The sequence below is a fragment of the Ambystoma mexicanum genome, chromosome 3p, assembly GCF_040938575.1.
Source record: "Ambystoma mexicanum isolate Mex_15411 chromosome 3p, UKY_AmexF1_1, whole genome shotgun sequence".
Lineage (NCBI taxonomy): Eukaryota > Metazoa > Chordata > Amphibia > Caudata > Ambystomatidae > Ambystoma > Ambystoma mexicanum.
Genome location: NC_090925.1, coordinates 222,719,073 through 222,744,080, shown reverse-complemented (window position 1 = coordinate 222,744,080; position 25,008 = coordinate 222,719,073). Strand labels below are relative to the sequence as shown.

Here is a 25,008-nt window from a genome sequence, read left to right as displayed (position 1 = left end):
GAGTCGGACATTGTTTGTTCCCAATTCACGCAACTCCTTGTGTCATCATCATTTTGACTGATTTCTAATCTCTCCAGGGACAGTTTCCTACTCCCATTACTTCGGGTGACATCCTCCGTGTCATATAGCTGAGTGCTTTCCAAGCGCTCATCCTCCCCATCTCCTTGGGGTATTTGTTCTAGCCCCATTTCATCATATATTCTATTGATCGTTTCCCCGATGCTTCTGGTGTCGAAGTCATCTTCAATATTTGCCCTGTCATGCCTAGTACTAAATCGTATGCAGGAAAGAATTCTTCAATATCTTCCCAGTCTACAACTGGATTGGATTTTTTAACTTCCCTTTCCAAATATTTGAGATCGCGTGCTCTCTGTCTTCGCTTACATTCGATATCGTCATCAAATTCTTTGCGCTTCCTCGTCTTTTCTCTGACCCTATCTTCTTCCCTTCTCTTTTCATTTCTAAGTTCAACTGCCCTTCGAATTTCCTCATCTGTTTGTCTCCTTATCCTTTTTTCACATACCCTTTGCTCTTCTTCTAACCTTTGCTGTTTCTGTCTGTCTTAATCATAGGCTGCTCTTGGTTTGCGATCGAGCAGTTTTTCTTGCTCTTTGCGATATAACTGTTCTCGCCTTTGCCTATCTTTCCTACTTATCCTTTCATCCCTTAACTCCTTCTCCTTTCTCTGTGCCTCATCTAACCTCTCTTTAGGTCTCAGGTCATCACTTCCTTTAACATCGAGTTTCAATAATATTTGTCCTCCCATCCATTCGTCTTTTGCGAATGCTATTTTATCAGTTCTGTCTTCACTTCCTTTCCATTTCTTTCCCTCTCTCTCCTTGTTGAGAGATGCACTTGCCTGTGCCTGATCCTTTTGTTCATCATCACGTCTACCCTTGTCCCTCGGGACTGCAGAGGTAAGATTCTTGTCCTTAATCTTCCCTTGATTTTCGTCACTACTATATGAGGTGACTCATATGCGGGTTTGCTGTACCCTGTGACTGCTTTAAGTTCTCTTAAAGGATAGAGTCCCTCAGTCTTACTCTCTTTGGTTTCTGTTTCAGGCGGGGCAGGTGGCACGGTAAGCGTCTCACCCCCCTCTGTGCATACATTAAGTATCCAATCTGCTGGCGGCTCTTTCTCTTTTGCTTGTTCAAACATCTTCCAAAGCTCTAGAACAGCAAGACGTTTCTCTAGCTTTTTGCCTGTATATGTGACGTGCAAATATGTTGTCATGTGTTGTAAGGCCGCTTTGGATAAAGACCCATTTTGTGCTAATGGCATAAACATCTTGTGCGCAGTACCTTTAACCCATTCAGTGCTATACTTCTTTAGCTTGGGTGCGTGTTTCGGCAACTGTTTGATAAGTGTGCTAATGGAGTTATGTCTTCCATGTTGATATCTGTTTTCTTTCCTCTTATACAACAGTTGTCAATACTTTGTGTAATTAAAACACCTTGAAACAATATGAGTGAGCACCAAACACTGCAAGCTCCAAACCAAAATTTCCACCAGACAAAAATCTCTTATATCACCACTCTGCTCAAAAAACATTTAGTTCAGGTGCGATTCAGTCTCAATTATCGAATCGTTCAACAATTTTTCAACCCGTTTTTGTAAGAATAATTTCACAAATGATGCCACACAAAACATATAGGACAGACACTTAACATACTAGACAGACACCAGCTGGACACAAATATCTCTGCCTCTAATCATTACTCCTACATGGAGTTTAAACAAACCCCCTTCACGACTTCTTTAATTGTGGTGGTAGCCTAATTGTTCACTATTATGTGGTACTCTGGGTTCACGTTTCTTCTGACCGCTATATTAAAGTGCAGGAATAAGGCGTATCCTCTCACTTCTCAGGTGTCCGCCCTGGTATCTTCTCTCTTCTCGGGTGTCCACCCCGGTATTCTCTATTTGTTCAATTATTCTCGAGTCATTATCCCCTTATATATATATACAGGCCCTCATTACAACACCGGCGCTAAACCATGGCGCTATTAGCACCATGGTTGGTGCCGGTGTTGTAATGGGTCCGGCATGGTTCAATGGGGAATTACCACCCCATTCCAAGGTTGGTGGGGCGGTAATTCCCCATTGAACCATTGCCCTTCCCCATTCCCATTTTCGCCCCATAGGGCTCTATGGGAATGGGGAAGGCGCTAATTACGGTACCGCAAATTGCGGTACCGTACTTAGCACCAAGGTCCCTTTGCGGGTCCCTACTTTAACGGCAGGTCTAGACCAGCCGTTCAGGTCGGGTCCCGCAAAGGGACCTCGTAGTAAGGCGCTAAGTGTTTAACGGCGCCGCAGCCTTTTACGGCGCCGTTAAACACTTAGCGCCAGGGTCCTAATGAGGCCCACAGTCTTCTCTAATTCTGACTATTTTGTTTTTCCCCTCCTCTCTCCATTACCTTTTCCCATTACTTGTTCTAAGGCGCACGTCGTTTGCCAAAGCACTCCATTTTTTGTTTCACTCACCGTTAGCACCGTTCGTCTCTGGACCCTCGGGATCACCACCTCCGTTACCGCCTTCTTCAGGTTTTTCATCCGATCAGCTGCCCGTAAGAATGGGAAGAGATATGTTTTTAAAACAGTTCCCTTCAGGCCCGACTGCAGTCTTTGGTCAGTTACACTACCATTGTCCACGGGGAGCTTCACATTCTACTCAGCCGAATGGTGAAGGACTTGTGATATTGCCGAGGACCTAGAGTTACTTTGTGTCGACGGTCAATAGGTGTCTTATTTTTATCAATAATCAATAATCGATGGTTTCCAACCATCCTCTGCTACCAAGTGTACAGGAGAGGGAGTGACCCCTGACCGGCCCATAGAGTCAGAGCTTGCCCTCGAGTACTTTACGACAAGATAGCTACACCTTGAGGTGGAAGGGGTGCAGTATTTCTTACTCCAACACCTATCAATAAGGACAACTCAATGGTTTGGCAAAGGGGAGTCCGTTTAATGACAAGTACAAAAAATGGGGAAACATGGAAATCAACAGTGATGTGATAGCCCGTCTCGCTTCAACTCCCAATGATCTTCATTCAAACAGTAACAGTTATTCCCAAAATTCGTCATCATTGACGTGTAACACTCATAATTTTGTCATGCAATTCTATTGGTTGGAAAAGGTAACTTAAGTATGGGTGCTATATCTGTATATGGTAACAGAGTGTGAGGATTGGTTAACCCTTATCAGGAGGGTATCTATGCCCGTCCCTCTAACATTACACATGTAGACATTACCAAAAGTATGACGTCTCATTGGTTACTTGGTCCATTGTGATTGGGTTGGCTATAACCCCAAGCATAATTCTCCACTTTAATTAGCAGCATGCAGAATGGTCACCCAGATGCAGGATGCCCCAAGATTCACCCAGCCTCCCTTCCATCAATCAGTACTCGAATAGCTATGTGTCAATTAGTTGGCTTGGTCAGCCTCGAAACTGTAGCTTCTTGTCAGGAAAAGTTATGGTATCTCCTGTTTTGGGTGATATCAGATGTTGGTGCCTCTTCGCGCTTGGCTAGTCACGTGTTAGTACACCGTGAATCTGCTTTGTTTTCCTTCTATTTGTGCATTTATTTCTCATTTTGGCCTGCCACCTGCCTGGGCCTCCTTATCTCGACCTTCACGGGGCATGCTGCTCTGCTCTTAAGTTTCGATTCTCTGAGGTTACTGTCCGCCTCCCTCTCTTGATTTGACCTCAATTTCCCAGGCACGGAATGCTCTTTGCTGAGTTTCGATTCCGCCGTCTCCTCTTGTTTTAGCTGGGATACAAATCCTGTTCTGTTTGACCCTTAGTAACCTGGGTTAGTTCTGCTTTTGTATAAAGTGGACTCGCACTTATATAGTGTGCTTCGTTGAGGTAGATATATGGTTGGTGATTGCTGCTCTATTCTTCTACTAAGCATAGCAAGCCTCACTGTTTTCTTATCTTCTTGCGTTACAAGTTTCTATATGTTTCAACATCGTGCTTCCTTCTAAGTTCACAATGGGCCTCATTCCGAGTACGGCGCTAACCAATGGCGCTATTAACGCCTTGGTTGACGCCGTACCCGGACCGGCAGCGCCTTGGTGGATGGCGGAATCACCGCCCCATTCCAAGGTTGGCGGGGCGGTGATTCCCCATTCACCAAGGCTCTTCCCCATTCCCAAATGAGCCCCCATAGGGCTCAATGGGAATGGGGAAGATGCAAATAACAGTGACTGTTCATTACGGTCACCGTTATTGGCTTGCAGGCCCCTTTGCGCCCTCGACTTTAACACCTGCTCAAAGCAGGCGTTAAGGGCTAGGGCGCAGAGGGAACTCAGAGTATGGCGGTAAGGGAATACCGCCACCGGTCTCGTTACCGGTGGCCGCTATCCCTTACCGCCATACTCGGAATGAGGCCCAATATCTTTATTCATGATATTTCGTCTTTGTGTGTCATCTTTTAGTTGTCGTTCGTTCACCTGTGAGTCTGTCCGGGTTCTTGTGTCTTCAATTAAGGCCTTTTGAGTTTCTTCTGGGACAGTGTTTAAGCAATCTTTATTTCGTGTCATTTGCTGTTAGGGTTGTCTCAATGGATACCTTACTGTCCATGGTTGTCTGCTTATTGGCACTTCAATAGGTGTTGCTCTTCTGATGGGCACTGGGCAGAGTCCTAACTAGGCTCTCTGCTGGTTTATTTGTTCATCATATGTCACATATCTCAGTGTGAACGTTCCTGGTACTTCAAAATGGGTGGCTGGAGTGCAGGCCATATTTTGGACCTCCTCTACAAGGGAACAGAGACCTCAGTAGCGATGTAGGTCATAGTCCCTCTCGCCTTATTCCTAATTCCTTTGTAGGGTATCTAGGGACCAGTGTTTACCATGATCTCATTCAAAATTTAGTAATAGTTAACCTGACTACTGACCTTACCTGTGCCCAAACTCCTTCGACGTATAAGGAGAAACAAGTGAACCGGCCCCCTGGAGGAGCCTGCCTTGCTCAACCGATCATAAGAGCCTTCAACAGGCTCAAAAGGAGAGGGGGGTGAGCAAAAGAGAGAGAAAGAAGAAATGTCCCAGAGGTGAGTAGAAGCAAAGAAACCCCAGAGCAGGTAGTGATAAAGAGAAGTACCCCAGAGTGGGGAGTGAGAAAATGAAAAGCCCCAGAATGGGGAGACAGATGAAACCCTAGAGAGGAATGTAGACGTGGAAAATGCCCCAAAGTGTGGAGAAGCTGAAGGACCCCAGCATAGGGAGTGAGAAAGAGAAGCACCCCATAGTGAGGAGAAAGAAAGAGCAAACCCCCAGAGTGGGGTAGTGAGAAAGTGAAAATCCTCTGAGTGAAGAGAAAGAAAGATTGACAGTACGCTCAAGAGGGAGAGACGGGAAGAGTCCCAGAGAAACTCGAAAGAGACGGCAGAGAGTTGCGACTGGGACCTTTGGGCAGCAGTCCAGCTTACCAAGGACTGTCTACTCTGAACTATTACTTTGACTAGATGCTTTGTTATGAATCCAGTATTCTTGTTGCCTACCCCACAGGAGGGAGAGCTACACGGTTCTCCCCCCACATGACTGTGTGTCAGTGACTAACTGGTGAGGCCCCATACAGACCTCTCCGATGTACCCCTGCCTGAACCAGATCTTGAGTATTTCATGGACGGCTTGTGTTTTAAAAGTCAGAGTGGACATGTAGTCACAGGGTACATTGTGTGTGCCACCCGGGAGGACATGGAGAGTGGTAAACTGTCCCAGATGACGTCAGCACAGGCGCCAGAATTAGTGGTCCTACACAAGCCTGCAGATTGGCACCTCAGTAGTCTATTGATGTTTATACCAATTTGCGATACAGGTTTGGCATAGCCCAAAATTTGGTCAGGTCTGGATACAGAGAGGCTTCATGCAGTCAACTGGTACCCCCCTGTAGAAGTATTTACTGGCCCGTGTAGATGCCATAATGCTGCCTGAGCAGATTGCTATCGTTAAGTATGCTTCCCACCAATGCGCTGGATGATCCTATTAGCTGTGGGAATAGTTTTGCTAATCAGACTGCAAAATTGGCAACCACTTTAGAGGGCAGTGATGTGTATCTTTTACCAGTTCAACAGTGAAGGAGGTGACTCTGTACAGAACATTAGAAGACATTCTGCATATGCAAGAGAATGCTCCATTTAATGGGAATGATAATTGGATCAGAAATGGTTGACTGTTGCATGGATGTTCTGATGATAAACACTGACAGTGAGGGACGAGAAACCATTCAAAACCCAAAAAATCTTGATGTACTCAGTTTTCCTTTATAAATTTCAATAATCTATTTTTTTAATGAAATTCATTTTAAAATCTGGTGATGGGAATTTATCAGGGTTTGGCAAATCCCTATATACAAACTGAAACACAAACAAAATGAACCCCAACAAAAATGGAGGTTGTACTCACACTCTACCTGGCGTAAAATACTCTCCCAAGACAATTTGAAAAATATAACTAAAAACGTCTTTAATTACAAAAGTAAATTTCACTATTACTCAAAGGTTACTAAAACTTTTGGAAAAGTAACATAGATTCGTAATCACAGTAATAACATCCACCAACTCAAATATACATTGTTTAACCAATATTATTGAATTCCTAAAACTAAGATTTATTTTGGAAAGAATAAAGCCATATTTCCAGCATTCATTGTACATTGATTGACAGTTAATCAACATGTATTACTAAAATGTAGATGCACTACAACAATAGAGGCTTCCTGAACTCGGCCAATTCCAATTGTTTATCTGTATTGTGTCCAATGTGTTGTTAATTTACAATCTTCATCAGGGAAGATAAACCCTTGTCTAACAAAACATAAATAGGATATGTGTCAAAATTATTCTCTAATGTGTAAGTATTTTCCATTGCTACAGGATTTACTCAAAATACTGACCTTCCACCCATTTCTTCACTAGAGGCACACTGCCTCTATGTCACTGATGTCCAAGTCTGTACAACTAAATCAGCATCAATGAAGAACTTGCAGGCTCAAGCACCAACTTGCGTGTAACCGAATCCTTCAACAGCCAAGTGTATTTAAAAGATAATGGCAAAATCCTCAATCAGTCCTAATGACCACCTTTAGTCCTTTTAGAGTGATAATAACGGCACATAAACACTCACGGTTCAATCTTTACCGATATCACCTCTGGGAAATATACTCACGCTATTGATACTTTTCAGCTGGTGGTGCCTGAAAGTAATCGTCAAATATCAGTCTCAATCGCTGACTAAAACCTCTTGAAAATGGTTGTTTCCACGCTATAACACTTCTAGCAACTACTTGATTTCTTGCATCTTCTGTAGACATAGTGGTGAGTTTATGTCTACAGAAGATGACAGAATTCAACTTGTTTTAGGAATTCAACTATATTGTTTAATAAATATATATTTGGGTTGGTGGGTGATTTTACTGTGATTCCTAATCAAAAACTTTACTTTTGGAACTAAAGACGTTTTTTGGTATATTTTTCATATTTACTTGGAAGAGTATTTTACTCCAGGTAGATCGCGGGGAGGACAACCTCAATTTTTGTTGGGGTTGATATTCCGTGTGTTTCGGAAGACAAACCATTCCCAGGAAACCTGCAATAGTGAGGAGGTGGCCGATGGAGAGAGCCCCTGACACGATACCAGCGAGACGCAACGCACTAAGACTTTGGAGCAGAGAGACAACGAACAGGAGTTAAGAAGGGAAACACTGAAAAAAAAAATTGAAAAAGTGTGAAGGTCAATTGCCCAAGGGGGGACGTGGTTCGAGCACTTCGGCACCCTAGCACAGTAGCGCGTAAACGCTAAGTAAACTGGGGATGAATTGCGCACTGGGATTTCTTTCACTCAAAAGACCAGCCCAGTGGTGCTGACAAAGCCAAGAGGGCCAAAGATGAATTGCCAACTGGGAGTCGCGCTGTTAATACTCAAAAGAGCAGCCCAGTGGCATGGGCGACACAAAGAGAACTCGGAGCCTAACAATGTTGTGTGTCAAACCCAAAACAACTTAGTGATCTACTCATGGTTTTGGTTCTAACACTACAAATGCCTGGCGCAGTTGCACTGATCAAGACGAGATAACCAAAGAAGGGTGCATACTGGGCAGTGTGGTTCCAACACTCCAAGAATCAAGCACAGTGGCACCATGGAAATCATCTGGGGGTAGCAAAGGGTACCAGCTGCTGACCCTGGCCATCTTCTTGGTACCCGTGGCCTACTGGCTCTCACACCTAGATGTATGAGTGGTGTATTGCTCATAGAAAATATTCTGTCTGCTCAAAATAAATTCCCTTGGTTTTAGCACTCTGTGTGTTTGGTCCCATTCGTCTTTTTTTTAATGATTATTATTTGTACAGTGGGCTCCACAAACATTTTCTGAAGTCGTACAGCTTTCACCATTTGCACAAGGAAACTAAACATTTTCCACAACGACACTGCCATGACATCTTCAGAATAATTATAAGGTGGGTCGGGGGTGTGTGTGCCAATTATGTGCTTGCAGTTTACTCCTGTGTGATGTGCTATACCTCAATTCTGACACTTCATTGAAAACGGTGCAAAGCATTTTGTACATTTAGTAAATTTAACTTTTTTATCCTGTGTGTAGAAATGGATTGGGATAGGTCGGTGAAATATGTGATTAGCACTAGTAACTGTGTTCATCCTGCATTGACCACCTAGGCCCTGATTCATGGAATTATTTGCGTGTAAAACGGGGATTGTCGTGCCATTTTGCCCGCAAATCCCTATTGGACCGAATGGGGATTTGCTGGCAGAATAGCACGCAAGTACCCGTTTTACACTCAAATAATTCCATGAATCAGGGCCTAAAAGTCATACTTGTTTTACTCAATAGGCTTCGAAAAAGAGGCCTTTTTATATTTTCAGATTCATTTAGAATGTGTTTTTTTTGCTTCACAAATCCACTTTATTAAACACAAAGCAATGTGACTTCTCATGAAAGAACACAAAGCAGAACTCGTAGTGTGTTGGTGTAATAACTAAGATGGAATGGTAGGCAATATGCTCCTATGGGTACATTTGAGACAGAGTAATAGGCTCAAGTCCCAGGTTCTACACCTGACCAACATGTGTGATCCTGTACAAATCACGTTAATTCACAGGACCTTTGTTCCTTGACTTCTCCAAAAAATGATTCATGTAAGTTTGCACTGAGAAAAAAGAGTTGCATCATGAATCATCCAGAGCATGCCTTTCTTGACATACAATGGCAGTATCTTGCAATTGATTCTGCACTTGCCAATGATCACAGCAGGTGGATTGGTGAAGTTGTAGCTTCCATGTGATGGCTATGCTTGTTGCATGTGGCTTCACCTGGTATAAGATGGGACTAGAGGGTATGTGAGGTTTCACTTAGCATTGTATAGTAGTGCCTGACGTGTGAGGCAGTATTTAGCACATTATGGCTATATCTGGCTGGCGTGGCATTGAGAAATATAAGATGCCCGTGACAGGCTATATGAGTCAGTACTGTCATAGCATGCACCATTCCTGACGAGTTATGGCTCTGCTGCGTGTGCCCCTTGGCACATAAAGACTGCAAACATTATGTATTGTAACCAAGAAGTTTGTAAGTGTTCATGTAACCATAAGTCTGAAAGTATTCTTGTAAAACTACGCCGTGATACCCTTTGGGTTTGGGGCGTACAATCAAATGAAATAAATAAATTAAATTAAATAAATAAATATTGGGACAATGCGGTAGTTAATGGATGGCTGAAAACTAGATGGCCTTCTGTCCACTATAATACTGTGGCAATAAGCCCCGAGGTGGCGGGCCAATACCGGCCCAGGTAATGCCCGCGGGGCTTCACTCGGGCCTATAACTCGCCCCGCACGCATTACCTGGGGCGGTATTGGCCCGCCACCTCGGGGCTTATTGCCACAGTATTATAGTGGACAGAAGGCCATCTAGTTTTCAGCCATCCATTAACTACCGCATTGTCCCAATATTTATTTATTTTATTTCATTTATTAAATAAAACGGCCTGGGTAAACAGGTAACGGCCTGGCGAGAGCCAATCAGAATGCTTGTTGCATTCTGATTTTCTCTCGCCGGGTACTAATGTTTGTTATTGTATTAATCATACACCAATCATTTTAGCGATGTCACTTTCTGTGATATCATTGGATTTCTGATGTCAATTCCACTACCTCTGGCATTTTGTTAACTTGAAGTCAGTGAGTGGCACTGGCAAAAGCAAGAGAAACAAGGGAATGATTGACAGACAGTGATGTTGCTTTAGGAATGACATCACCTAACCTTTATGACCTCATGCAAATTAATGTCATAGAAATGGATACAAATGAAATGAGTTAAAAAATACCATAAGAATTGTTATATGATTGCAATATAAATCTGACCCAATACATTATAGTGCACTGCACAACCCAATGCTATATTACCTCACACAAATTGACGGTGAATTTGAGATGCACCTCAGACAGGCAAGAGATGTATTTGAGTGGATAAGTCTAGCTGCGGAATCAGGAGACCAGAGTTATAATCTTGGCTTCTCCAGTGAACAGATTGTGTGATCTCTAAGACAGTTGGCCAGATCCAATACTCTGTGTGGTGGTGGTCCCCATCACCTGCACTACCACACACTATAATAGAAAAGGCTATACGTTTTCTGGATGACCTGAGAGGCTTGGTGTGGGAGGGGCCTCATTTGGCGGATCAATGGTAGATCCAACACAGTGGAAATGACCTGCAAAGCATGGGGACATCTGGAACGAGTGGTGGATGTGGCGGTCTGCCACTCCCCCGGACTTCCAATATATGCATTGAGAGGAGTCCCGATCACCCATGAGAAGATCTTCCATCAACATTTTGAGAACATGGGGGTTTACACACTAGGAGTTCTCATAGTAGAAGGACGATTCATCACCTGGGATGCGCTGAGGGTGAGGGGAGACTGGAACTCAATCACAATGCTGTTATATTTCCGATTACGAGCAATATTCCAATCTAAATGGCCTGATTACCCACGAGCACCCTCCCCATCACCACTGCTTCAATATATTTCTCAACCTACACATGATGGGAAGCTGGTCTCCTCTATATATAAAATCATTAGATCCCTAAAATCCCCCTGTATACACAACTATAGAATCCATTGGGAGGAAGCATTGGGCAAGGAGCTTGCAGACTCTCAATGGAAACATATTTGCATGCAGACAAGGGGCCTCTCCCCGAATAACCAGCTACGCCTGATCCACTTTAAATTCCTGCATCAGGCCCACTATTCTATCGATTTTACCCAGACAGATCCTGCTCATGTAATAGATGCAATATGGATGGGGGGAATATTTGCATGTGGTTCGGGCCTGCCCCTACGTACAGCGGTTTTGGGAGGTGGTGGAAAGGACGGTAATGGAAATGCTCCCCACTCTCCGGAAGTACTCGGCTGGATTATGGCTACTGGTCCCAATAGAAGATAGCCCGAACCTGAAAGGAGGTTTCTTGCATGGCATTAATGGTGGGCAGGTCACTAATCGCTAGAGCTTGGGGTAAAGCATTGAGTTTCCAGGCATGGATAAATTGCATGAATATGTGTGAGCGGAGGGAAGCAGCGAATGCCAAATTACTACCGACCAGTGGCAGACCCCTAGACTGCTGGGCCCCCCTCAGATCCTACATGTCTGGGAACATAGAGGACACCGATACAGACCTGAGCGGGTAGACCTAACGGGGCACTTACAAATGGCTGTAGCTGAATTACGATATTTTGCTGTACTGCTTCTCCCACCTATGACCATTACTTTGTCTATTATACAATTGCTTGTTACCTCCTGTCCACATGTATGCACCCTCAGTGGGGGGTGGGGGGCTCACTGTATGCATCCATCGCCCAGGTTTTTTATTTTGGTTGGGATGGGGGGTGGGTTGTCGGGCCATGTGTGCCTGGGTTGGGAGTTTTTGTTTACTGTATCAAAAAAATAATAAAAAACAGTTTTTTTTAAAAAAAAGAATTGAAGATTGTACAGTTTGGAATATAGACTGATTTATTAAATGGAGATGGAATGAGAAACAGATGAAGTTGAGCGGTTTAAAGAGGAAGCCGATGGATGTGTGGATGGAAAATGACCTGGGAGAGTTGGTGAGGGAAGTGAATGTTGATAGAAGGTTTAATAGTGTCACTGATGCAAGAAACGTAAGTGAGAGGGATGACAAGGTTAATGTTTCTGACATGGGTTGTAGAGTACGTGGAGCTCCTGTGTGGAGCAAAGAGTATGCTATGAAATGATATGTCACACCAGGCTTGTTTTGTATTTGTATTGCATAGAATGTTGATTGGAGTGACTCTCATGCAGAGCACCTGGGCGGACCAGAGTATGTTATGGAAAGAAATGTCACCCCATCTTGCTCTTTATATGGCAGTTGGTTTATTGTAGTGACTCTTTTACAGTATTTTTGGTTATCAAAGTTACATGATATTTGGAGTTCGCCATGTTTGTTTTTTTCGGGTTTTTTTTAATGCTTTGTTGTGTGGGGGAGGGAGGGTGTGTTGTGGTAGTTTAGGTATTGGAATTAGGGGAGGTTCTGTGAGGGATGGTTGAAGGGATTGCCAGGGGGTGTGAAGGAAGGAGCTGTGACTACTGCTGGTAAACAAATAAAGAGACATATGAGTTACTTCACAACTTTCCCTCGCACTACGCATAGCCTAAGGATCAGACACGTGACTAGAAACCCATACACCGCATCCCCTTACCATGCCACGGATTACAATATGAACAGGCAGAACCATGGAATCGATACGTACACTTAATTTTACAATGAAAACTAAATCCTGTGTCTACATGGTCCCCCGATGTGTCAGCTTCCTGAGCTCCTGTCGTGTTCACAGCTGTAAGTCGATCTTTCACTTTCGTTTCTGTTTCAACACAACCAGATCTAACAATGTCTGAACACCTAGTTGTTTCTACACGCCCTAGAGCACAAAAGGATCCCGACAAAGCTCCGCGAATGACAGGCATGAGACATGTCTGACCAGGCTGGAGGTGTAGCATGACTGCACTTCTAGGGATCCTTAAACAAATAAGCATTGGACTCTGGGGAAGTGACGTCACGGAATGTCCACGTGAAATATCCACATTTGATTCAGGCTGGTCTTATCGCGATTGAAACGAAAACAAACACGACAAAAAAAAGCATTTGCCAGGGGAACAGATGGTCATATTACCTTGTGCTTAAGTTTTAAATGCACACACCTTTTAAGTTTTAAGTCTCAGAACCTTTAAGAAAACATGCCCGTATAGAAAATGAGGCATTGTACGACTGTACAATCTACGATTGCCGCGGTCTTGCAATTAAGTGCGTTGTTTCAGAGGCTGGAGGCCAAGGTTAGATTCCAGTCCATGGGTCGAAACCCGGCCAGCCCTGCAACCTATTGTTACTGCTAATTTATTGTTTTAATTTCTTGAACACCCAAGGGGAAGGCATCCGGCCTCTCAAAAAAGTGGGCGGATGCCGTCCACCCGCGTGGTCACTTGATTTGAGCCCTGAAGAGGTGCTCATTGCTTGCGTGGCTGGGCCAGGCTGAGCCCTGAAGAGGTGCTCATTGCTTGCGTGGCTGGGCCATTGCTTGCGTGGCTGGGCCAGGCTGAGCCCTGAAGAGGTGCTCATTGCTTGCGTGGCTGGGCCAGACTGAGCCCTGAAGAGGTGCTCATTGCTTGCGTGGCTGGGCCAGGCTGAGCCCTGAAGAGGTGCTCATTGCTTGCGTGGCTGGGCCAGGCTGAGCCCTGAAGAGGTGCTCATTGCTTGCGTGGCTGGGGCAGGCTGAGCCCTGAAGAGGTGCTCATTGCTTGCGTGGCTGGGCCAGGCTGAGCCCTGAAGAGGTGCTCATTGCTTGCGTGGCTGGGCCAGGCCAGGCCTTGGGCCATGAAGCCCACCATAAATAGTCAGACTTCATGATTAGATCATTCCCACGCATGCCTTGGACTCTCGCTGTGACAAGTCCTTGTGGTCCCGTGTGTGTGTGTCGCATGCCGGCACTCGCATCAACCAGACGGCGGCCTTGCATATATTTTTTCTCCACCACAGTAGGAGGATTGGAAAGGCGCCCCAGATCTGGGCTCTCCCTCATCCACTGCGGCCGGTGCACGCTCGCAATATTCACAAACTGAATAATAATTCTAAAGAGAGCATCTGCTTTCACTGGCTGCCAAGATGGTGGCCACCTCAATGGAGGAAACACCTGTTTGTTGCCCTGAATGCATCGGGTGTCCTCTTCCTGGGTCTACCTCTGGTTCTCCATTCAATTCTAGTTTGCATTCACTCAACAGGATTAGGTGGCCCAATAGGAACTCCCAGACCGGGATAATCGTGATACTCGGCTTGTCGGTTTGGGTAGCTCGACGTGCCTTATCATGATCCGTGCCCAAAATAGAGCTTACAGACTCAGTAGCAGCTGATGTCACCAGGTGCCCGAACTGGTCCTTCCACGTGCCACCACCTGAAAGATCTTGACTGCATGTGGCAGGTCTTCAAGAAATCGGCTGACCTAGGGAGATGATCTCACCACACCCGATCATTTGACGCCGAGTATGTGGGAGGAAACGGGGCAATTGCGCCTGTTCTCCTTGAACAACGGGGGCAGTAATGTCATTTTGCCCCATGAATATTCTCCTAAATCATTGGCAGAGATTATGGCTCGTCACCTGCTGGGCACAGGCTTGATGAAGTGTTGGCATGCAAAATGCAAAATGAGCAAGTGCTGCAAACTTGAAGTTGGGAAGGACCCTCATCATCACCTCAGCCTTGATTGGGAGGTGGGTGGGTTTCTGACGGGGCAATGCTGTTTGCATGCCGTATGCGAAAAGTAGGGGATCCTAAAATAGAATGCCGCAAAGACAACACAGCAGGTTAGGCAACTGTTGCTGTGATGTCCTACGTTCAGACCTGCTTCAATTCCTGCTGCTACGTGCACTTTAAAACGTGTTTCGACCTAGGGATGGTATGACTCCCTCGCTTCGCTTGGTGTGGGAATTTCTGCCTGTGTAGCGAAACTCAAAATGTGAGTTATGCGACAATTAAAAGTTGGCAACCAAATTTGTGCCCCTACATCACCCCAGTTCACAGGGTCACAACAAATCATGTGACCCTGAGGGAGAGATTCTTGCGTTCATTTGTGTCCATTCCCCCAGGCCTTGGGGCCCACGTAATTTTTAGGGAAATAAAACCTTTTTCCCCCTGTTTTTTCACATTAGCCGGAGAGCTGTACATTCTGGCGTTGGGTTACAAAAAACAAGACACTCCTCCCCTAATTGGCTGAAAAAATTATGTTTCGCAAGCCAAATTAAGCTACAAAAAGAATTTCGCTCATAGTGGCGAAATTGGTCGGAATTTTGCCAATCTGCAAAGCGTAAAATGCCAGTTGCGCTTCGCTAGTGAATATTTCACCCACCCTCCTAAGACAGCTGCTCGGTCTCCTGATAGGTATGTAACCTTTTCTCTGACTCGCACTTACTTAACTCCCAAATGTGTATCCAGAGTGCAACAAAACCTACATTTCGGGGGGAAGGGGGGGGGCTAACTGGTTATGGTTGTGGCAACTTTAGAAACTGGGTGGGGCAAACTTAGAGGCTCCGGTCCCTCTGTTCTACCCCCAGGCTTGTCTGGCAGGGAGCCCATATAGCCTATCGCTTTCCCCAGCCGACCCGCTCCTACCAACCACCACTCCCCCCAACCCTCTACCTGCCGGAATCAGCTCCTCGGTCCAGCATTACACATAAGTGCACACACATATAGATAAACACACAATTACACATTCACTCACTCATTTAAACAACCCATTGACCTGACGCTCACTCATTTACATACACACCCAGCCCCCATACATCATACACTCATTCACACACACTCATGCATACATTAGATACACAATCCTTGCGCTTGCTTGCCCCACATACAGACAGGTTTGACAAAGGTGGGCGGGGCCCGAACTTGGACACGGTTATGAATGTGGGTGGGCATCATGTGTGGAACGTCACGTGTGGAAGGGACTGTGGGTGTCGACCGATGCCGGATCTGGATGGAGGTGCAGAGATGTTCGCACCGATGCCGGATCTGGATGGAGGTGCAGAGATGTTCGCACCGATGCCGGATCTGGATGGAGGTGCAGAGATGTTCGCGCCGGTGCCGGATCTGGATGGAGGTGCAGAGATGTTCGCACGCCCATCCTGGAGGGAATATGGAAGTTTAGCATTTCACCTCCAGGCAGCAATGCCAATTAACCAACCACTAGCAAAGTCCCCCCTCTCCATACACCTCTCACACTCTAAACAAACAAAACCACAATCCTATAACACAACAATCCGCATTAACTTCACTACACTCCAACAACAAAACAAACCACACATAGACGCATACGACGGCTATCGACCGGAAAACACCCCATTGAGGCGGCACATCACTGCTCTCTTGCACTTTTCCTGCTTATTCCCACTAACTCACCGCCCTCTCCCTTTTCAGAGCCACCAGAGCACCAGGGGACCACTCCGGTGGTGATAATGTGTGGTATAAATATCCTTTAACATTAACATTAACATGAACATGAACATGCATACATAATAAGCTAACATGCAACACCCTTTCACACTGCTAGTTTCAGAAAAGACTTCCCTTGCCTCTCTGCCAAACAAAAAGCAAGTGTGCACAACAGCCCCCTCCCCTCGGATATGATAGAGCACATAACCTTGTTGGTATGTTGATAGGCAGTGCAGTGATGGAAGCCTTTCCCGCAACTAGCATCTTTAAAGTTTTGCTACGTTCTGCACGAACACAGTAACACTTTAAAGCCGCGGGTTTTAGGAAAGGCTTCTCTCCCCTAAGTGACAAAAAGCCCCGCCCCTTACCTCCAATTTCAGGGGTGTGGGGGGGAGGGGTGAAGCCAGCCAGCTTAATGGCGTTGCGTGCCTGACGTGTACCCTAAACCACATCCACGCAACTCGATAACGTGCTACATCAGCCGGATTTTCGCTTAAAAGCGACATGCATCACCAGGAACGGCGTCTGGGCCTTTCAACCTTTTGAGTTGAAATGGCCCTGAGTCTCTGACCCTTCTCCCCAGAAGCTACCCCATGTTAGAAATCTCACTCCTTTAATACGTCCAATAAACATACAGAGCGTGCACGTTCCGCGCCGCTGCCTTTGTTGTCCTCGACGTTAGCACCACACTGTCAAAGAGTGATGAATAGCTTTTCACTGACATGTTATTGTTCATCTCCCTGCCCCATGATAATCTACAGCTACTCACCGCCTCCCTGCATTCTTGTGACCTCGTTATAATGTCAGCACCCACAGTGCCTCAGACTGTTTTTCCCAGCTGTCACCGCCACCCAACCATGCATCGTCAACAGTTCTACACCCAAAAAGCTACCACTGACGTCTACAATCTCATCACGCCACCTATATTAGCAAGCACCCTGGCAACGGGTTACGACCTAACAAACACCTAAAACCTATGACAACTTAATGGCACGCGAGTCACGCCCTACCATCACCCACTACGCTGGCAACAGGCTCTGGCATGCAGGACACTGTGAAAACTCTAGCACTGCACAAGCCTACGTGCAGGTGAGCTTAACTCCCTGCCTGCCTCACAGAACCAACCAAATAGCAGTCTCCCCTCCAAGGGCCCGTTCAGACTCTTTTGACTGGGATGTCCCAAGTGTGACACTGACTTATGCAGGGGTGGCATGAAGTACGAGCGCGCAAACACATAATGATCATAGTTTAGGATAATGGGGTGGCACCTGGGGTGGCCAATCAGATTCCAGGGGTAGCACGTGCCTCCCCAGGCCACTCCCTGGACACGCCACTGCTCTTCTCCTACCAACCCACCATCAATCCCACACTTTTTCCTTGCAGATCCCAAAGGGCCTACACTCTGCTATAATAAGATAAAACAAGCATTGGCAATGCCACCAGTTTGGGCTTTTGTATAGGCATGGGAAAGGCACTTGCCCGGCACTGCCGTAGTGGTAAATGCCTAATACTTCTACACAAGCCAAAACAGCTGGCTTTGCCAATGCTTGTTTTTAAGAGGACTTAAAAACTTAAGAGCTCCAATTAAGTGTTCAACTCTCAGAAGACTGCCTTGAAAAAACGCTGACAGGCACTTCTAGTGCAACGTTTGATGGTAAGTCTTGAGTAAACCGAGCTCAAAAAGAATCCCATGAGTAGGTGTTTTTGGCAGGGAGGGGCAGGAAATGGGTGGGAATGGCCATAGGGTTTAGCGTGGCCATGGGCAGTCCATGCCGGGTGGGCACATTCCCAAACAGCACGTAGAAGCGTTGTCTCCTTCCTCTCCTCCTTTGCCATTTCCCCATATCTGTACTCTAATGCAATAGTTTTGGCTTATAGGTGGTGCAAGTGCCGCCTAATAGTCTGAACTAAAAAGGACAGCATATGCAGCTATATCCATACAAGGCCTGACGTGCAGATATAAACACATATCCCTGAAAAGCAGATGCACACACAGGTACGCCCACTCATAGTGACACATGTGCAGCTACAGATGCCCCATGCGTGCACGGGTGCACAATGATACAACTAGCAACACATAGCGATGCCTCAGAGCAGACATGACTGGACACCTATTACTAGGCTTGTAACTTTGCAAACACTTCCTGGAGTGCTTCTGCACCCTCTGACTCTAGTGAATGTTTAAGTGCCAAGGACGAGTATGCTCGTCCTTTTTGCATAGACTTGCATAATAGCCTGGCACTCAAGAGGTTAATTCTCCTTCTTTACCCTTGCAGAACATGAGCCGGAAGTATTCCCACCAGCAGGAGGCGGTGTGGGAGCTGCTCTGCACGGAGCTGTCCTACATGAAGAAGCTGAGGATCATGACTGATGTAAGAACCGCCCACCCCAGCAGCGCTATGCCTCCCTTTTGCCCCCCCCTCCCAAATCAGTCGGCCTCTCCCGGATTGGCTGTAGTTGCTGTTCTTTCTGGAAGGGCACCCCGGTGCCCTAGGTCTACCTGAATGTCTTCACTATCACCCGAAGTCAGTAATCTGCCACCTTTGGCTCCACAGCTGTTTTGCACTACAACTCCCATCAGCCCTTGGAGTTCCAGTCCAAAAGATCTGGTGAATTCCGGTTGCAGATCCCTGCTCAAAGCAACGTCGCTTTGTTTGTATCCCAAAAATAAACCGATTCAGATGACCCAAGCCTCCTTTAATGTAGAGCTTTGTCAAAAGTTTAGTTTTCCAGTTGATGGTCCATGAGAGATTTGATTATTTTGTAAACTGTGCAACCTTTTAGTGGACCAAAGCAAAAAGTGCACAGATCTGCCGTGCATGGCCTGAAAATGCACCTGGTTCTTCTACCAATGGTCATCTCGAGAAGATCGCCTTGTGGGTCAATTCTTACCCTAGTTACCTCCCTTGATCCTTCTCTGTGGGTACAGCTGGTCAGATCTGTGAGTGATGAACATTTAGGAAAGGGATTGAGAAGGGAGATATTGGCTGTGTGCCCCAAACACACACCCTTCCCACCTCCGTGTCCACCAGGATCCCAGAGAGGTGATGAGTGGGTGAATGTTCATCACTAGCGATCAATGGTTCAAATGGACAAGTCCCCCGTGACTGGCTGACCCACAGGGCTGGACTGGGAACTAAAAGAGGCCCTGGAAATAATTACTGGGTCTGAAAGAGGCCCTGGAAATAAAGTTGAAAGTGGCCCTATATGACACTTTTTCAGCAAGCCCAATGCTTTTCCTATGAGAAAATTTGGAAATACCACAGAAAAGAGGCCCAGGGTGCAGAGGCCCACCGGGAAATCTCCAGAGTTCCCTAAAGGCCAGTCCACCCCTGCTGACCCAAGAAAGCCCCATTTTCCTGTGCAGTTTCAAGGGTGTAAATTCCGGCTCTGGAAATATTACTGACTTCCTCTTGGAAGAAAACCCTTTCCAGACCTTATGCTACAGATGTAGGATAGTGTCCGCTACAAGCCTATTCTTAAAGTAGAGTCGGTCTGTTGACGAAAAGTCCACTTTGCAAATCATTTCTCTTCTCTTGCAGCTCGTGATCTGCACGCTGATAAACTTGCATGATGCCAAATTCCTTACTGAGGTAAGTGGTGTTACACCTGCTCATCTTGCTTTTTAAAATGTTTTCTTTTATTTTGTATGGATACATTTATTTAAAAAAAAAAATCGACCTTTACGATATTATCACAATGTACTTGCAATTCATGATCACACATAACTGTTCAGTTTCATGACCACAATTTCACCAAAAATTCATATTTTGCAATCGAGTTCCAAGTATAGAAAACATACAAAACACAGAAAAAACATGCTTCAAAAATAGTTCTCTCAAAAATGCAATCACTTCATAGGTCAATCACTTAGTGTACACGTTAAAACAATTGATGAAGCCCCAAACAGCAAATACAATCTTCGAATGACCAAGTCCCACAAGCATTTGCCAAAGTTTCAGTAGCATTTGGTCAATAAACAAACTGCCTCAAGTGCAACATTCTAAAAACCAAAAGTGCCCTAGAGTGCAATAACAAGTTTACTTTTCGTTGTGCACCTCCAATCTAAGCCACTCTCGGACTCTGCTGTAAAAGCACCGTGAAGGCCACATCTGAAGCCGGTCCTGGTCAGAAGAGGCCAGTTGGGTATTGTGTTCAGTTTGGGAGGCCATGCCCGCTGCATTGCACACTTCTGGAGGCAGCATCTGAAGTTGACAGGACCACCTCTCCAGAGGATTGAGTCCAGTTCTGCCATCATATCTGGAATACTGATTCCACCTATGGAAACCACGCCGTGAGGCGTGTGTCCAGCTGAGGAGCCTAGATCTTGAGCAGTGTGTTCCCATCTGGAGCCCATATCTGGAGTACTTGGTCCAGCTCTGGAGATCGCATTTGGAGGTGTGTTCAGATCTGGGGACAATGCCTCTAAAAGGAAAAAAAAGATGCATCGCTGAAAATCTGGTGGAGGATACCACTATGGTGACAGGTTTGCACAAGAAACCTGAGGATGAGAGCCGCAATGACTTTGATCTGAGTAGTCGGGAGGTGTTGAGTGGGAGAGAAGGTGCAGTGGTGAATGCAATACCTTGGAGATATGAGGTAGGCCTAGAATTACAGATGACGAGCAAACACTGTCATGGGAGAGAATGAGGTGTGGGGAAAGTTCTAGGGAGTAATGTTATCAAGTTCTAAATGTATCCAGAGGCTATTCAACAGGAGGCATTGAGGTACATACAAAGTATCCGAATATGAAGATGGGGAAGGCAAAGGAGAATAATAGTGTGTGATCAAAGATGGGTTTGATTCCACAGTGAGTTCTGGGGCATGGCGGGGCTGGGAAATCGGAATGCCGATGTGGTCTGGTTGCCATTACCGTCCTCAATATCTCTCTGGACCCAAAGCGGCACTGTACTCCTGCTCACACTCTGCTGGTGAAGTGATCTCATGACAACCAAGAGGAAATCTATAACATTTCTTTTGTAACCCACACAGATCCACCCGGAGTATTTATTCAGCAACATCCCCCACATCATCCGTGCACATCGCTCCTTCTGGCAGGAAGTCATATCCCCGGTACTGGAGCAGGCACGGCGGAGCCGGCAACCATTCGATCCAGTGAGCTTCTACGACGGCTTCCAGACGGTGAGACTTGTTCTGTGGGGGGTTGAGGGGCTGGAGAAGAAGGAAACTGGATTTCTAGACACTGAATCTGGGGGAGAGGGCCACCAGTGAGCTGCTAGATTGGGGGTCTGGGAAAAAAAGGGACCAGTAAATAAGAGTGATTGGAAAATTATTATGTACAACTCGTTTAGGTTAAATTAAAAGGGGGAGGAGCTTGGGACATGGTCAACCAGTACGTTTTCAGAAAGTGAGACAAACGGTAATGACTTAGGGGGGGCCCCGGTGAGAGCCCAGATATTTAGTCTAGAGGTGGCTTGGGAAGGGGCTGAGGGAGGGGCCACCAGTGAGTCTGGAACCTGAGATGACTGAGTGAGCTGCCAGGCAACAAACCTGTACATTGGTGGTGGGGGGCTTGCAGAGGGTACTACGTGATCTTCCAGGTGGTGAGTCTGGACAGGGATGATGGAGTGCACAGAGGGCAGCAAGTGAGCTTCTCAGCCGCGCGTCTGCACCTGGGGCAAAGGAGAGGGGGCCACCAGTGAGCTTCCAGGCAACCTGCCTGCAGCTAGAGGAGAATGGAACAGGGAAGTGTGAGCCTTGTAGTGGGGAGCTTGGAATGTGGCGGCAGCCAGTGAGGTTAGCGAGAGAGAGTTGAGGTCTGAGGACACTGGAAAGGGATATACAATGATCTTCCATTTGGTGAGTCTCATACTTGTGATACTGAGAGACACATAAACTGGCTGGTGTAGGGGTTTCTGGGGGATGGGCGCAGTGAGTTTGAACTAGTGAGCGCCTCAAACTAGATTAACTAGAAGAAGACGGTCATAGGCCCACCCAGCAACCACCATCGAACATGCGCAAACCACCCTTGGGCTGCATCCTCATGGCACCTCTACCTGCCTGCCCCTCCATGGTTCTTCCGTTCTCATTGTGTTCTGTACACCTCTTTTCTAGCTGTCATATTGATCTTACCACCATTGCCTAGTAACCTTCCTCACTCCCACCTCCGGTTCGCTTTGTCCTCCATGCTACATCGTTGAGCATCCACTCACGCTCTTCTCATCTTCTTGCTCTTTTGTCTTCTTTGTTACTCTCTCTCCCTCTCCACTGCCCTTCTTTGCCCCTCTTCCTTCTCTTTTCACTTGCTCATGAATCTATCACCCCTTTTACCCTTATCTCCATTCTCTCACCGCAGTTCCCCGAGCGTTTCAGTGCCTACATCCACTATTGCCTGGAGGTGAAGAAGAAGATGGAATTCGCCCGAGTCCAGTACAAAAACAATGAGCTCTTCCGAGTCTTTGTGTCGGTGAGTATCCAATGACCAGCGCAACTCCTCCAGAGTGTTTGCAAAGGTGGCCCAGAAGGGTCCATGACACATGAATGAGTCTTCTCTAAGGCGCTTAGTGAGATATTCAGGTAGAAAGGACCATTATTCATCTCCCATTTTATAGGGAGAGCAGGGGGCAAGGAGGTGGTATAGTCCAGGAGGATGTATTATGAATTAGGCTTCCGGTTTTATGGTATTTATTTTTCTGCCATTTCTGTCTGTATCTATGCATATTTATTTGTTCGCCTTTTTTTCCAGTATTTATTCACGTTTATTTATTGTCATATAAAAAGATCATTCGGAACCAGTATTTTCTGCATTTATTCTAATAAAAAATGCATTTATTAAAGCACATATGCAGCCATATAGGAAATAAATGCTAGCTCAATTGATTTTCCATAACAACAAACGGTTGCTCCTGTGACTGCTGCTGCCTTAAGATATATGCTGTCAGCAATTTAAAAAACTTAAATACTACTTTTAGACAACTTGTGTAGTCGCCATGCTGCCAATCTGCAATGCAATTGGCCTACGACGCATGATTGACATCATGGAGAACCAGACAGAAAGACCTGTTTTTCCGTTTTTTCCATTTTTATAAATAAATACAGACAGAAAGCAGATTGATTTCCATCTGTATTTATGTGTAAAAACTGAAAACTGGAGGCCTTAATTATGACTGATCTCACCTTCACTTGGGTGTTCACCTTCAATGGAGGGTGGGGTCCTGAAGGATGGCTCATGAATGATGTGACTACCCACGGAGAGAGGGTATGAATTGGTTGTCTGCCTCAGATGAATATAACAGGAAGAATGTCCCACCTCTTGGGGCAGGGTGGGTGGGTTGGTATTGTACAGCTGGATTGATCAGAAATAGCATCCCTTCCACTGGGAGTGGGCACTTGGTGCAGAATAATGGATCTTAAAAGAAGTTCCCATCTCTGATGCATGTTTGTATTGCATGGTAAGGAAGGATGGTTTACGGGTGAGCTCTACTTCTCTGCGGGGTTTAGTGCATGGTACAGAAGGATCAATTGACAATGTTCTCTTTCTATAGGGGGTTGGTTTTGAATGATTTTATTCCTTCTTTTGGGCACTTGGGTGATATCATTCAGAAGAATGGATCACAAATACTCTCTTTTTTAGGATGGGTTGATAACGGAGAGCAGAAGGGTGGATCACACACGATTGGTTTGGGAGAATAGATTAAGTCCAAGTTCAGAATTTGGAAGCAGACTACAAAAGCATGGAGCCATTGCTGAAAGTTGCCAATTGTCAAGCGATAAGTCTCGTTCTTTTCAGTGGGGAGTGAGAATTGGAGAGATAGCAAAAGAAGGTGGAGAAAAAATGGATGTGATGCGAAGCTCCCTTTGGAGAAGTGGACATTTGGGGGGAAAAGGGCCCTGTGGTATGATTGAATCCTAAAGAAGGATCAGGTCCCAGGGTGGATGGACTACGGGGGTATATTGGTTTTCTGGTAGGAACCCCGGTACCAGTAGAAGAACTGGGTCCCATGGAAGATCATGGTAATATGGAAGTGGATTGTTTGAGAGAAGATGGCAGTGCCTTGAAGAAAGACACAATCCCCGGGAAGGGTAGGGTCCCCTCAAGTTTAAATACTACAGCCATTCGATGAGTAACGACAGCATGGTAAGCGATTGTCGGCTCACGTTGGCTGGTTGAAATCCATGTTCAAGTGATGCAGTCTTTGACGCTAGTCCATGAAAAGCTTCTGAGGCCTTACTCAAGGGTCCGAAGAGCTTGGCCGGAAGCACCGTTGTGCATGCTCACCTTTCTCGCTGTTTTTCTGTTCTCAGTGGGTTGAGAAGCACAAGCAATCACACCGCCTGCGCCTGAGTGACATGCTGATGAGACCTCACCAGAGGATCACCAAATACTCCTTGCTGCTGAAGGCAATCCTGAAGAGGACTGAGGATCCTACCAGCAGGGAGGCCCTGAACAACATGGTAAGAGCCCTACCTCAATATGACACCTCCAGAGAGACCCCTCAACCACGTGAGGAGCCAACCAAAATAGGGT

The 25,008-nt window shown here is 46.0% G+C and overlaps 1 protein-coding gene across 2 annotated transcripts in view; it reads left to right on the top strand.

The window, feature by feature from the left end:
• LOC138580291 (pleckstrin homology domain-containing family G member 6-like) overlaps nucleotides 1–25,008 on the top strand; it is a 365,164-nt gene that overhangs the window by 264,658 nt on the left and 75,498 nt on the right. For both annotated transcript variants that reach the window (XM_069650705.1, XM_069650704.1), the window contains exons 5-9: nucleotides 18,797–18,892; nucleotides 20,063–20,113; nucleotides 21,513–21,662; nucleotides 22,837–22,947; nucleotides 24,786–24,935. In XM_069650705.1, the coding sequence (XP_069506806.1) occupies nucleotides 18,797–18,892; nucleotides 20,063–20,113; nucleotides 21,513–21,662; nucleotides 22,837–22,947; nucleotides 24,786–24,935 (558 nt within the window). The remainder of the gene's footprint in view (nucleotides 1–18,796; nucleotides 18,893–20,062; nucleotides 20,114–21,512; nucleotides 21,663–22,836; nucleotides 22,948–24,785; nucleotides 24,936–25,008) is intronic.